The sequence below is a fragment of the Arvicola amphibius genome, chromosome 8 (assembly GCF_903992535.2).
Source record: "Arvicola amphibius chromosome 8, mArvAmp1.2, whole genome shotgun sequence".
In the NCBI taxonomy this organism is placed as follows: domain Eukaryota; kingdom Metazoa; phylum Chordata; class Mammalia; order Rodentia; family Cricetidae; genus Arvicola; species Arvicola amphibius.
The window spans coordinates 68585378-68599836 of NC_052054.1; the positions used below are offsets into that span (position 1 = coordinate 68585378).

The following is a 14459-nucleotide window of genomic DNA, read 5'->3' on the forward strand; positions in this document are numbered from 1 at the left end:
CGGGAATCTGCCATACTCTGCTACCTGTGCATGCCTATCAGACCAGATCTGGCTGCTTTTCCAGGTGGGACTGCTGCGCTGCTGGTGTACTCTCTCAGCTCCTTTCCCCCTTACCTTGGGTGGGCATCTAAGTACCCTGAGCTAAACTTATGGGACACTATAAAAGCAGTGCTAAGAGGAAAACACATAGCACAAAATGCCTACATAAATAATGCCTAAATAAATAATTTGGAGAAATCTCATACTAGTTAGTGACTTAACAGCAAACCACAAAGCTCTAGAACATAAAGGAAGCAAATTACTCCAAGAGTAGTATATGACTGGATATAATCAAATTGAGTGTTGAAATCATTAACATATAAACAAAAAACAATACAGAGAATTAATGAAAGAGTTTGTGTTTTGAGAAAATCAACAAGATAGATAAACTCTTATCTAAACTAACCAAAAGGCAAAAATACACACGCACGCGCGCGCGCGCGCGCGCGCGCACACACACACACACACACACACACACACAGAGAGAGAGAGAGAGAGAGAGAGAGAGAGAGAGAGAGAATCAAAATAAACAAAATCAGAAATGAAAAGAGACATAACAACAATCACTGAAGAAATCCCGATTATATTTCAAAAACAGGTACTTCATAAAATTGGAAAATTTAAAACAGACATGTTTCTTTCTTTTTTTCCAGTTTATTTATTTTTTATTAAAAATTGCCATCTCCTCCCCTCCTCCTCCCCCTTCCCTCCCCTCCCCTCCACCCACACCCCCACTCCCTCCCTCTTGAGGCCAAACAGCCATCAGGGTTCTCTACACTATGTTGAGTCCAAGGTCCTCCAAACTCCTCCCAACAGACATGTTTCTTGATATGTATCATTTACAAAAATGAAATCAAGACCAGATAAACAATTTAGATATACCTATAAGCCCTAAAGAATAGAAACAGTCATTAAAAGTCTCCCAACCCCCCTCAAAAAAAGCCCAGTGCCAGCTGATTTCATGGTAGAATTCTACCAGAATTTCAAAGAGCAGCTACTACCAATACTCCTCAAAATGTTTCATAAAAGAGAAACAGAAGACACGTAGCCAAACTGCATTTATGAGGCTACAGTTACACTGAGAACAAAACTACACAAAGATGTAACTAAGAAAGAGAATTACAGATCATTCTCCCTCATGAACACTGAGGCAAAAATACTCAATAAAAGATTGGCAAAGAGAAACCCAAAAGCACATAAGAAAGTTATCCACCATATTCAAGTAAGCTTCATCCCCAAAATGCAGGGATGTTTCAAAATGCGAAAATCTGTCAATGTAAACCACCATATAAACAAACTGAAACTCATGGTCATCTCATTATGTACTGAAAAAGCCTTTGACAAACCAACACCCCTTCATGTTAATGGTTTGGGGAGATTTGGGTGCAAGGAGCACAAATAAAGTAATTAAAGTAATTTGCAACAAGCTGACAGCCAACATCAAATTAAATATAGAGAAACTCAAAACAATTCCACTAAAATTTGGAACATGAGAAGAGGCTGTCCACTCTCTCCATATCTGTTTGAGGTCCTAGCTAGAGCAATAAGAGAACAAAAGGAGTTTGAGGGGAATACAAATTGGAAAGGAAGAAGTCAAATTTTCACTATTTGCAGATGAGATGATAGTTTACATAAGTAACCCCAAAAATTAAGCCAGGGAAGTCCCATAACTGATAAGCACTTTCAGTAATGTGGTAGGATACAGGGTTGACTCAAAAAAATCAATAGTCTTCCTATATACAAATGATTAATGGGCTGTGAAAGAAAGAAGAGAAATATCAGCCTTTACAATAATAACAAATAACACAAAATATCATGGAGTAACTCTAACCAAACAAGTGAAAGACTTGTATGACAAGAACTTAAATCTCTGAAGAAGAAATTGAAGAAAATATCAGAAAATGGAAAATTTTCCATGTTCTTGGACAGGTAGGAATCTTACCAAAAACAATCTACAGATTCAATGCAATCCCCTCTAAAGTTTGAACACAATTCTTCACAGACCTCAAAATAATAATACTAAATTTCACATGGAAAAACAAAAAATCCAGAATAGCTACAAAATCCTGTACAGAAATTTCTGGAGTTATCACCATCTCTGACTTCAAACTGTACTATACAGTTATAGTAATAAAAACATGTTGGTAATGGCATAAAAACGGACATGTGAACCAATGGAATTGAAGACCCTGACATTCATCCACACAGGTATGAATACCCGAATTTTAAAATGAAGCAAAAACTCTACGATGGAAAAAAGAAAACAACTTCTATAAATGGTGCTGTCATAGCTGAATGTGGACTTATAGAATATTACAGATACATATCTATCGCTATACATAAAACTCAAGCGCAAGTGGATCAAAGACATCAATATAAGTCCATTTCACACTGAACCTGATAGAAAAGAAAATAGGAAGTAGCCTTGAATGCACTGGCACAGGAGACCACTTCCTGAATATAAGATGAGTAGCACAAACACTGAGACCAGAATCAATAAATGGGAACTCCTAAAATTGAAAAGCTTCTGCAAGGCAAAGGAAATGGTAAATAAAACACAGTGACAGCCTGCAGAATGGGAAAAGATCTTCACCAACATCACATCTGACAGAGGGATAATATCCAATAATAAAATAAATAATAGCTCAAGAAACTAGACAAGAAAATACCAAATAATCCAATTAAAATGGTATATACATCTAAATATAAAATTCTCAGGAGAAGAATCTCAAATGACCAGTAGACATTTAACAAATTGTTCAACATCCTCAGGCTTCAGGGAAATGCAAATCAAAATGACTCTGAGATACCAAATATTAATATTTTTAATCCCTGTATTTAAGATATTATTAAAAATCTTCTGGTATCTTCTTCAATATATTTCTTAAAAGTTTTCATTGTTCAAGTCTCATATTTTCTTGGTTAGATTTATTGAGGTTTTCTTTGTTACCAAGTCTGTGGTCAATTTTAAAAAAGGTTCCATGAGGTGCTGAGAAGAAGGTATATTCTTTTCTGTTTGTGGGTATGTTCTGTAGATTTCTGTTTAGTCCATATGAGTCATGACATCTGTTTGTTCTCTTATTTCTCTGTTAAGTTTCTGTCTGCTTGACATGTCTACTGGGTAGAGTGGAGTGTTGAAGTCTCTTACTATCAGTGTGTGGGGTTTGATGTGTAATTTAAGCTTTAGTAATGATTCTTTTAAATATATGGGTGCCCTTGTATTTGGGGCATAGATGCTCAGGATTGAGACTTCATCTTGATGAGACTATTCCTATGATGAATATAAAGTGTCCTTGTCCTCCATTTCTTCTGATTGATTTTAGATTGATGTCTATTTTGTTAGATACTAAAGTAATTACACCCACTTGTTTCTTAGGTCCATTTGATTGGAAAATATTTTCCCAACTCTTTACTCTGAGGTAATATCTGTCTTTCAGGTTGAGGTGTGTTTATTGTATGCAGCAGAAGGATGAATCCTGATTTCATATCCATTCTGTTAGCCTGTGTCTTTTTATAGGTAAATGGAGTCCATTGGTATTAAGAGATATTAATGATCAGTGATTGTTAATTCCTCCTCTTTTTTGGTAATAGTGTTTGTATGTTTCCCTTCTTTGGGTTTTTCTGGTGTGAGGTTATCTGTTGCCTGTGTTTTGTTAGGTACATCTAGCTTTCTTGGGTTGGCATTTTCTTTCTAGTACTTTCTGTAGGGCTGTATTTGTGAATAGGTATTGTTTAAATCTGTTTTATTATGGAATATCTTGTTTTATCCTTCAGTGGTGCTTGAATGCTTCACTTGGTATAGTAGTCTAGGCGTCCATCTATAGTCTCTTAGTGTCTGCAACACATCTGTCCAGGACCTTCTAGCTTCTTGCTTTCCATTGAGAAGTTGGGTATAATTCTGAAAGGTTTGCCTTTATATGTTACTTGGCCTTTTTCCTTTGTAGTTTCTAATATTCTTACATTACTCTGTATGTTTTGTATTTTGATTATTATATGGTGAGGGCGCTTTTTTTTTGGTCCAGTCTATTTGATGTTCTGTAAGGTTCTTGTACCTTCATAGCCTAGGAAAGTTTTCTTCTATAATTTTGTTGAGTATATTTTCTGTGACTTTTGATCTGGATTTCTTTTCCTTTTTCTATCCCAATTATTTTTAGGTTTGGCCTTACCAGGGTGTCATAGATTTCCTGGATGTTTTGTGTTAAGAATTTAATGAATTTAGCTGGGCGGTGGTGGCGCGCGCCTTTAATCCCAGCACTCGGGAGGCAGAGGCAGGAGGATCTCTGTGAGTTCGAGACCAGCCTGGTCTACAAGAGCTAGTTCCAGGACAGGCTCTAAAGCTGCAGAGAAACCCTGTCTCAAAAAAAAAAAAGAATTTAGTGAATTTAACATTTTCATTGACCGATGAATCTGTTTCTTCCATACTATCCTCAACACCTGAGATTCTCTCTTCCAGCTCCTGTATTCTGTTCATTATGCTTGCCTCTGTTGTTCCCATTTGTTTACCCAGATTTTCCATTTCCAGAATTTCCTGTTTGTGTGTTGTTCCCATTTGTTTACCCAGATTTTCCATTTCCAGAATTCCCTCAGTTTGTGTTTCCTTTATTGCTTCTACTTCATTCTTCAAGATTTTAACTGTTTGAACTGCTTGCTTTACCTGTTTGAGTGCTTTTTCTTCATTTTCTTGGGATTCTTTCAGAGATATATTGATTTCTTCCAATTTTTATTGTCTTTTTTCACATTTCTTTTTCATTTCCTCTTTAAATTTTTCCATCATCCTCATAAAGTTATGTTTAAAATCATTTTCTTATGCTTGTTCTGGGTTAGCATGATCAAATGATCATGTCTTCCTGTTGAATGACCACTGGGTTCTGGTGTTATCATGCTGCTTTTTAGGTTGTGGAATGAATTCTTGCATTGGCACCTACCCATCTCTTCTTCTAATTGGTGCCAGCAGTATCTATCTATTTTTCTTGGTCCAATCCTTGAAGTTTCTGTCTGTGTTTTTGGAAACTGTTTTTTGTTCTGCTGTGTACTGTCACTGTCTTGGTCTCAGGGAACCACTTAGGCCTACTTTGGTCTGATCTCTTAGTCCACTCTCTTGGTCTGCTCTCTTGGTTTTCTCTCTTGGTCAACTCTATTTAGTCACAGCCTCTCTTGATCCTCTCTGTGTAATCACAGACTGTGCTTCAAAGTTCCTCTGGGGATGCAGGGGATAGGAGGGTTTGTGGGCAGAATGGAACTGGTAGCTTACAGGGTCTGATTGATAGTTGAGGTTGTTGGAGCAGCCTACCTGCAGGAAGCTTGACTGTAGGATGGCTAGAGAAGCTGAGGCAGGTGGGGTTGTGGCTTGGAGTTTTGCCTCCATTATGGAGTGTCTACATAGTGGAGTGCCCCACAGGGTGGACAGACACTCACCTCTTGGTCCTCTCTGTGTATTTTCAGCCTGTATTTCAAGTTCTTTTGAGGTCGCAGGGGATAGGAGTGTTTGGGGGCTGAGTAAAAAATGTAGCTTACGTGGTCCAATTGGTGGCATGAAAATTTTGGAGCAACCTGCCTGAAGGAAGCTTGCCTGCTGGATGGTTAAAGAAGCTGAGGCAGGTGGGAGAGAGGCCCTGGGATTTTACCCCAGTATGGTGGGCCTAGACAGTGGCAGCTGGGTGGGTGTTCACTTACCTCTAGGGCCTCTATGTGTAGTTGCAGCCTCAGAAATCTCCATATTCTTAGGACCTCAGCATGCACTGGGGAGATGCTGGTCACCTCCAGAAGACCAGGTTTAGCAGGTCAGAACACTCAGATGCATAGCCATGTTTATTCAATGTTGCCAGAAATCATCAGAGTTTGCACTGTGCCCTTATCAATCTGAAGGATTACACAATATTCATAGGTAATCTTCAATAGAGGAAATCAAGTCACATGGCAGAAATAAAGAAGAAAGGAAAGGAAAGATTGGAGTACATGTGTTGGGCAAACTCTAAAATGAATATAAATACGGACAGGTGTCTCAGGAGAGGAATTTTGAATTATACGGTTTGTTGTAAAAACTTGTTCTGGAAGACAAACCTAGGAGTTTTAAACTTGTGAATTTGACTTATTTTGACTCATAATAACGTGCAGGAATTCACATTGTGTATGACTAATGATTTCTGCTGATCACTGGAATCAGTGGAGAAAGAAGGAATGAGTGACACAATTTCAATGGACCTCACAGAAGGACCAGAACTTAATTGGTCAGTGGGATCTTTGCTTTAAGTAATGTTTTTATTTCATGAAAAATATTTAGAAAGGCTAAGAGTAACATTAATAGTAGAAATAAAACAGAATGTTACTGACTCAAACTTGGATTAAATCCAACATAATGGAGTGAGACAGTCGACTTCCTGTGGTCTGCAAGACGCAGGCTGTTTCTCCAGGACCACACCTGCCTGCATGTTGTCATGTTCCATGCCGTGATGCACTGAACTGGGTATGACACAGGAGACTCTCCCATGTTTCAGGAGCCATTGCTATTCCCTCACAGACATACTGATAACATTAAGCAGATTCAGTGGAATTAAGAAGGGGGCATGAAATTAGGAAAGAACAGCTTTGAGGAAGATTGGGGAAGTACAGAATGAAAGATGGGGAGGTGGGTTTGATAATTTACATTAAGAAAAACTCATTAAAAATGGGGCTGGAGGGATGGTTCAATGAGGCATGGCAGGAACTTACCATGGAGGGAAGTGGGAGCTGTCGACAGAAGAATCCTGAAAGTGGCAGTTCCCAGAAAACCACAAAACCTACGAGAAGAGCCTGATGGTTTGATGGTCCCTGACTCAGTTCAGGAAGCAGCAGATGCCTGGGTTCAAGGGCACCTTGTGGGTGAAGGTCTTCCTGATAAGTTGAGGTGATGGAAACATTGCAAAAACATTCCAAAAAGCCACCTCATTACGTTTTGAGTGGGATCCAGAGAATTTGGGAAGCTAGAGATTGAAATTTGTGGGGCTGGAGGCTGTGGGAGGGGCTGGGCTTTGACTTCTGCTGCCTGTCACAACCCCCCACCTCTTTGTGACCCAACAGAACAGAGTTCTGTGATACAGATCTGGGGACCACCGCCAAGTTTCAAGGAACACGTGGCACCCAGTTACCGCCAGGTTGATCCACTGTCACGGCTACCTGGCAGCTCAGGGGCCCCTGTAGGACAGAGATATGTTGAACAGGACAGTGACCGAGTGCATCCATGGAGGATTTCACATGGATGTAACCCTCTGAGGGGTGAGCATATGCTGTCAGGTACATGGGGAGGTACACAGGCTCAAACATGCCCAACCTGGAGTCAGGTAATTGGCCTTGAACAGGCTTTAGCCTTCTTTCCCAGATGGCCTTTATCTGCTTGGACTCCAGACTGTTGATGCTGCCAAGTTCCTGGAGGACTTCCTCAGAAAGGTGTTAAGAACAACGCCAGGCACCATGCTGCAGAGTCCTTCCCCGTCCACTTCTCTTTCTGGAGAGGGTATTTTCCGTGATAGCCACAGGCCCTCAGAGCCTCATCTAAGCCACACAAGATGGTTGGTTGTCTGCTTGCTCAGCTCCATGTACTGTCTTCTGGGCAGAGCTTGACAAGGACTGTCTTACGGACCTGGGAAGGCAATCAGTTGTCAAGTAGAAGCCCAACCATATCCAGGAATGAGCCTTGGGAAGAGATTGTGGGTGGAGCCTCTGGAACCCCCCATAGTGTGACAATTCTTAAAATCAAAACAGACTTCAGTGGCCAGAGAGATCATCGAGACAGTTTGGGGGAGCACAGGCACCCAGCATGGGAGGTGATGCCACATAACCAAATCCCTGACATCTATTGCTCTGTCGCTTTCCTGGTCTCTGAGGCTGGGATCTTCACTGTACTGACTCCAGGTGTGAAAGTTCAGTGGTTAGTGAGGTTGATCTCACGATAGAGATCTGAGAAGCAGCCCCAGCACAGATCTGTCTGCTTGTATCCGTCCAGATAAAAACATTGCCATCTTCCCACAATAATTCCACAGAATGTATGAAGAGGTCAAGGAGTGTCTGATGGGATACAAGACGTTGAGCACAGGGCTCTCCCTGTGTTTCAATTACCTTGTTGTTTGGAGTTACAGCTAATTTTGAGTGTGTTGAGAACATGGTGTTTCTAGCTTCCAAGTTTATCATACTATATTTGTGATTCATCCTGGATTTTTATAGCCAGTTAGCCCCTGTGTAGTGAGAGAGACTTGCAAGGTACCATGGAGATGGTAGGATATGATTTCAAAATGGTGTTATTATGACATCATGGGAATCTATATTAATGGAAGAGAGCATTGAGAAATTTATTGTGGAGGACCTTAAAACTCTGTTGTGAAGCTGCTTTTTTTTGGGGGGGGGGCGAAACAGAGGCTGATAAATCTGTGGTATTTGAGATATTGTTTAATAGCATCTTAGCTAGAATCATATTGAAGAATATTAAGGTAAGTAGGTCATTTTAGATCAGTTTTAGTGGAAGCAGAAGAAGAGATGTAGTAGTAGTAGTAGAAGTTGAAGAAGAAGAAGAAGAAGAAGAAGAAGAAGAAGAAGAAGAAGAAGAAGAAGGAGGAGGAGGAGGAGGAGGAGGAGGAGGAGGAGGAGGAGGAGGAGGAGGAGAAGAAGGAGGAGGAGGAGGAGGAGGAACAGGAGGAGAAGGAAGAGGAGAAGGAGGAGGAGGAGGAGGAGGAAGAAGAAGAAGAAGAAGAAGAAGAAGAAGAAGAAGAAGAAGAAGAAGAAGAAGAAGAAGAAGAAGAGAAAAGAAAGAGAAGGAACAACAAGAACAAGAAGGAAATCAGTGTTCTCAATGATAAGATAGAGGTCCTCCTACACCAGTTTCACTAGATTTTGTGCCTCATGCCTCACAAGATTGTTTCTATCCAGCAATACAGCCTGGATAGAAAGGTATTCTATAGTTTGGAGCCAAGGAATACCACAAAGTCCTATCACACAAGTCACCTCACAAAAGAGGGAGGGAAAAAAACAGGAGGGTGGTTGCCTCTCCTTGGATGAAAAATGTCAGAGTTCTGAGCAAAAGGCAGATATTATATAGATTTCTTGTGGAGGGAGTGGAAATTTCACGTGAAGCTTTTCAGAGTGGAGATTGATGGGATTTCATTTCCTGGGATTGGAATTTTTACTTTGTAGTGTAGGGCAGGGTCCAGCCATTCAGAAAGTTCAAGTGTTCTCTGAGTGGAACCTGGGAGTTGGAAGTCCTCAGGGGAGAGGTATGGCCACTCATGTGACTTAAGGGCCTTACATTCCCCCTTTTTTATTAATATGCAATCAGGTAACAAGAAAGGGGGCAATGTTATCATTAGACTACTTCCTGCTTAACAGAGCAGTGAAGTCCTCTGATCTTTACCATCTGCATATAATCACGAGTCTTCGGCCTCTGTCTCTCTAGCTAGGGACTGATAACCCTGTAATATCAACTGAATGACAGCCTGGTTAGAAATCTTTGAATCTGTTGTTGAAGACAGATAAGAAATTTATAACACAGGGTGCAACTAGTAAGATTAGGAAAAGGAGAAGAGAGTTTAAAATGGCAGTATTCATTTCAAAATTGAACGCTGTCCAAAGGCATTGAGCTGCTTCTTATGCTTTTGGAGATTCATCTGGAACAGTCTTATATTTTTTTTTTCACTATACCTGACTAGTTGACATAGAAGCAACACTCCTCTGCAAGGAAGAGAAAAAAAACACCTCTTTCTGCTGTTACTGAATTAAATCCACACCAGGTTTATAGTACTTATTTAGGACATTGACTCTATTTGGCCCTGTAGGATTAGGATGGTCTGACCCACCCATTGGAGATCCTTGATGAACTAATAGGAAAACCAATGGTAAATATCTAGGGAAGTACTAAGTTTCACTCATTCCTCCAGTGGCTATGCCAGTGATTATACCCAGCACTACTAGAGAGGATATCACCTGTACCACTCCTCTGTCAGACCATGGTGCTATAAACCCAGTGATGGGAACCATCCAGAGTTCTTTACAATGTACCACTTCCTTGTTTAGGAAAAAAGAAACCCAAGGCAAAAGTCCCAATCCAGTCAGAAGGCAGATCAGTAAACTTGAATGTCACAAAGAATCAAGGCTTTGTCAATGTTTGAGCATAGGTAATGGGTGGTAGTACTAAGGCTTAAGGTATTTTTGAAATCTATGGAATCCAGAGTTCCCACAAAGAATGTGTCTGAGGAGTAAAAGCAGTGTGTGATACTGAGAAGAAAGATGTGAAAGAGATAAAGGATTGTGCTGACATTTGGCTTGGAACAGCTGATGAGAACTGAAGGGAGAGAGTCCAATAAGACAACGGGTGAGGCGCAAATTGTACCTAGTTTGACCCAGGAGGGACACACAACCAGTATTCCCCAAAACAAGCAGGCAGAGCATTATTTAGTAGCTGATATGCAAAGGTTAAGGCATCAAATAAGATATGGTGTGATAGGGAGGTGAGTTCAACATAATCTAAATGGGATGATATTAAGGATACAAGGACCATTGAGGAGCTCCTACCATGCCTGTACCAAGAGTTTGAGAGAGTGGAATGTATACCCATTGTATTTTGTTTATACCTGATGGGCAGCTGTGATAAATGCTAAAGTAAAGTTTACCAAGGACCCCATCTCCCATCTAGGATGCCATGGACCATTAATTAGAATATATAAGGTTGATCATTTTTCAAAAATGGTAGAACACCTTTCTGAATAAGCATCATGTCTCCTACAGGACCAATAAGGGCAGCCTCAATAAGTCTCTTCCAATGTGTATAGTAATCTCTAATTTGATATAAAGAAAGCAAGCATAGGAGGCAGGAGTTTTTAGAACTACATTTAGGTGTTATCGGGATAAGTATCTCCTTTTGGCAAACTGTGGGTGTGCACTCTTCAGACCCCACCACATTAGTGCTCTGATAGAACTCTTAAATATAGGTTTCCTGATCCTTTGAAATGTTAATATAACAATAAACAGCATAAATGGAAAAAATCTGAAACATTTTTCATTATCATAAATCACTTTTATATACCTTCAGAAATTTCATTTACATACCTTACCATATTTTATCATACCCTCAGAAATTTCTTAAGCTTTTGTATCCTCAGACATTTATACTTTCTTAGACCCTCAGAACTCACTGAAGCTTTCACCAGTGTCCTTTCTTAGGCTCTCATTAGGAATATCAGTCCCGACACACTGATATTTAGTTTCTCTCCGTGACCCCTTCATGTCATTTTAAAACTAATATTACCCAGGTGATTCTTGTAATACAAAGTTTAACTAACAGTATGAGGTATATTGTATGAATACATGTAGGTACAGTTTTAATACTGTATTAAACACATATTATTTGTTTTTGTTTGTCTCTTCATAAACCCTGTTTTTATGATTTTTGTTTTCAGGACAGAAATTATACAAAAATAGAGAAAACAGTCATGGGGGTAAGCAGTGAAAAAGAGATGGACAAGGGAGTTATAGTGAAATTAATTGGCCTTTGGCAGCCTGACAGAATAATTTCTCCATGTCTATTAGGATGGGCTGTTAGTTAGAGGTAGGAGGTTCTCCATATGTAAGGGCTACACTGGACAGATATAGTTAGAAAGAAAAAGTAAATTTAGCTATAGAAGATTTTTAGATCATTTGTTTGTGCAGTGGCAGAAGTTGTCACCACTTAAAATTGAGCATGTTGAGCAGGCTTGTTGGAACCTATTCCCTAATGTGGGATACCTCACCTAGCCTTGATGCAAGGGGAGGAGGTTAGTCCTGCTCAAATTGATATGTCATGCATTGTTAACTCCCATAGGAGGTCTATCAAAATCTGAATAGAGATAAAGGATAGGTTAATAGGGGAATACAAGGGAAGTAGGGGGAGAAAATAGGAGCCAAGGTGAGAGGGGAAATTGTGGTTGGTATGTAAAATAAAGAGAAAAAAGAAAACTGAACATGACAATTTAGGCCTTTGAAATATACTGAGCCCAAGCTCTTTGTAATAACAGAGTAAAGTTTTAATACATTCTAAGAAAGGAAGGGTCACAGGCTGAAGTCCAATGGAAGGAGTTTCTTTAAGCTCTAGGTGGGAGCTGAGAGGCAAAGGATAAACCCAGGATAGCACAGAGAAGCAATGAGACTTACAGGATGGAGCTGAGAGACAGGAGGGACAAGGTCACAGAGACCAAAAAGGGTTTAAGGAATCTGTGAAATTTAGCAGAAAGTGTCTTTTGCTAGACAAGGAAAATTGCAATATATAGGCCCAGGATGGAACTAGTGACAATTACCAGTAGAAGGGGAGTGACAAGTGACTAGATCAGGTAGACTGGTGGCTAGATGAGGTAGAAAGAAAAAGCAGTTGAAGAGGAAGACTATAGAATCGAATTTGGTGAGTGGCAAAAGCCAACAGAAGCAAATGATCCTTGCATACCTTAGGAGAATCAGACCAGCAGCTTATATCAGTTTGAAATGTTGAGACTTGAGCTTGGCAGAGAGGTAAGCGTCACCTACCAATGCTACCTGAAAAAAGAGAACCTAAAAGGGGGGTAGTATGCAAAGATCCTTGTATATTAGGGGCGGGAAAGGTGCTGAAAAGAGAAGACAGTAGTGGGTGGTGTAATCTGCTGGCCTGGTCTGTCACCTGGGCACCCTGTCCCTTTAAGAGACAAAATCTGCCCACTCCCAAGCTCACCACCCTTCCATGGAGGCAAGCAGATCTCCTGCCTGCTCTCTCTGTCTGTCCTTCTTCTGGAGAGGCAGCTTTTCTCTCTCTCCCTTCTCCCCTCTTCCTCCCCTTTCTCGTCTCCCCTTCCTGTCCCCCTCCATAACTAACTAAATAGACTCTATACCCCATCTCTCTCTGCATAGCTTATCTGTCTATCTCTTACCCACTGCAGTCTCCCATCTACAAGGGGACCCACCAAAGCCTTGGGTGGTCCACCTCTTTCCCTCTAGGAACCACTGCCCCTCATACCAGCCCTAGGGTCACCTGCCAGTTATAAGTGGTAACACTGGTGTATGACTTGGCCAGGATCTCTTCATGTTCCCTTTCACCCATGGGCAGGTATCCTCAGGCTTGTAGGGATCCTGGACTTGGACCACTTTCCAACTTCCTGTTTCTGCTCAATCACTGCACCTGCTGGCTAAATGGAAAGTTCCCCTTCTCCAAGTCAACTTTTGCTGACATTCATCTCTGATTATTCCCCATAACTGAGGACTGAGATCTGGCTTCTTGTTCTCCAATGGTAGTCCACTTCTTATTCCTAGACTGTAGTCCCTCAGCCACTAGGAATGGCCTTCATGAGCTGATGAGTCTTAGGGTGGTCTTGACATATCTCTCGACTGTTGCTCTACCTCAAAGATGTTCCTGGATACATAGCCATTGAATCTAGCCTTTCTCACACTCTTTGACTTGGGGAATAGACCTGAAACTATCTGTCCAATCTCCCCCCCACCCCCCGGGATGTCTTTTACAGACCCTAAAACCTATGTCTTTCTTAAAGATTTCTAACCTTACCCACCTTTGCACTAACAAATGGCCTACATATCCATTATATAACAACCGAAAGTGGGAGATTTCTAATTTCTATCAGCAAACAGGCAGATTAGAAAGTTTCTATCCAGCATATGACTTTTGAGTTAACTTTATGTATAAACATAAATTAGCTTTAACTATGTGTATAAAACTTAAATTCAACTGTGTGTAAATGTATGTATACTTACTGTTAAATGTTTTAATAATCTGTTCATTATATCTCATTCAAAACTAAAAAACTAATAAATCTTATATTTTAAACTGGTATGTACTTTTAAATCTCTTACAGAAATGCTGTACATGTAATCCAAACCTGCTTTAAAATATATTAAGTGTTCTCCACCATTGTCAGTTCTACTGTTAAGCTTCTATTGCAGTTTTGTTCTTCTTTGTCTTTCACAAGTATAAATCTTACCTTTTAAAATCCAGTACACTCAAGCTTGGATCCGTGTAGTAGGAGGCTGCTTGTTCATTTCCCAGCTGCCCAGACTCCCAAAATAGCCACACAGAAACTGTATTAATCAAATCCCTGCTTGCTCAATTACTTAAGCATATTTCTAGCTAGCTCTTACATCTAGAATAAACTCATTTCCTTTATTTAATATTTTATCATGAGGTTCATGGCCTACCGGCAAGGTTTCAGCATGTCTGTCTCTGGAGGCAGCTCCATGGCTTCTCTCTGACTCCACCTCTTTTCTCTCAGCATTCAGTTTAAATTTCCCCACCTAAGTTCTACCTTGCTGTAGGCCAAGCCAATTTCTTTATTCATTAACCAATAAAAGCAACACATAGACAGAAGGACCTCCCACACCAGACTCAGTTCTTCAGGAAGATCCTTTACTGTAATTATAACTTATCTATACCTGATAAACAACCCTCAAAT

The 14459-nt window shown here is 40.3% G+C and overlaps 1 protein-coding gene across 1 annotated transcript in view; it reads right to left on the reverse strand.

Annotated features, from left to right (window-relative positions):
• The window catches only part of LOC119821800, a 49415-nt gene extending 44011 nt beyond the window's left edge, over positions 1 to 5404 (reverse strand). Inside the window, 1 exon segment of the mRNA XM_042055589.1 lies at positions 5330 to 5404. Within this exon segment, the coding sequence (XP_041911523.1) occupies positions 5330 to 5404 (75 nt within the window).
• Positions 5405 to 14459: the final 9055 nt, after the last annotated feature.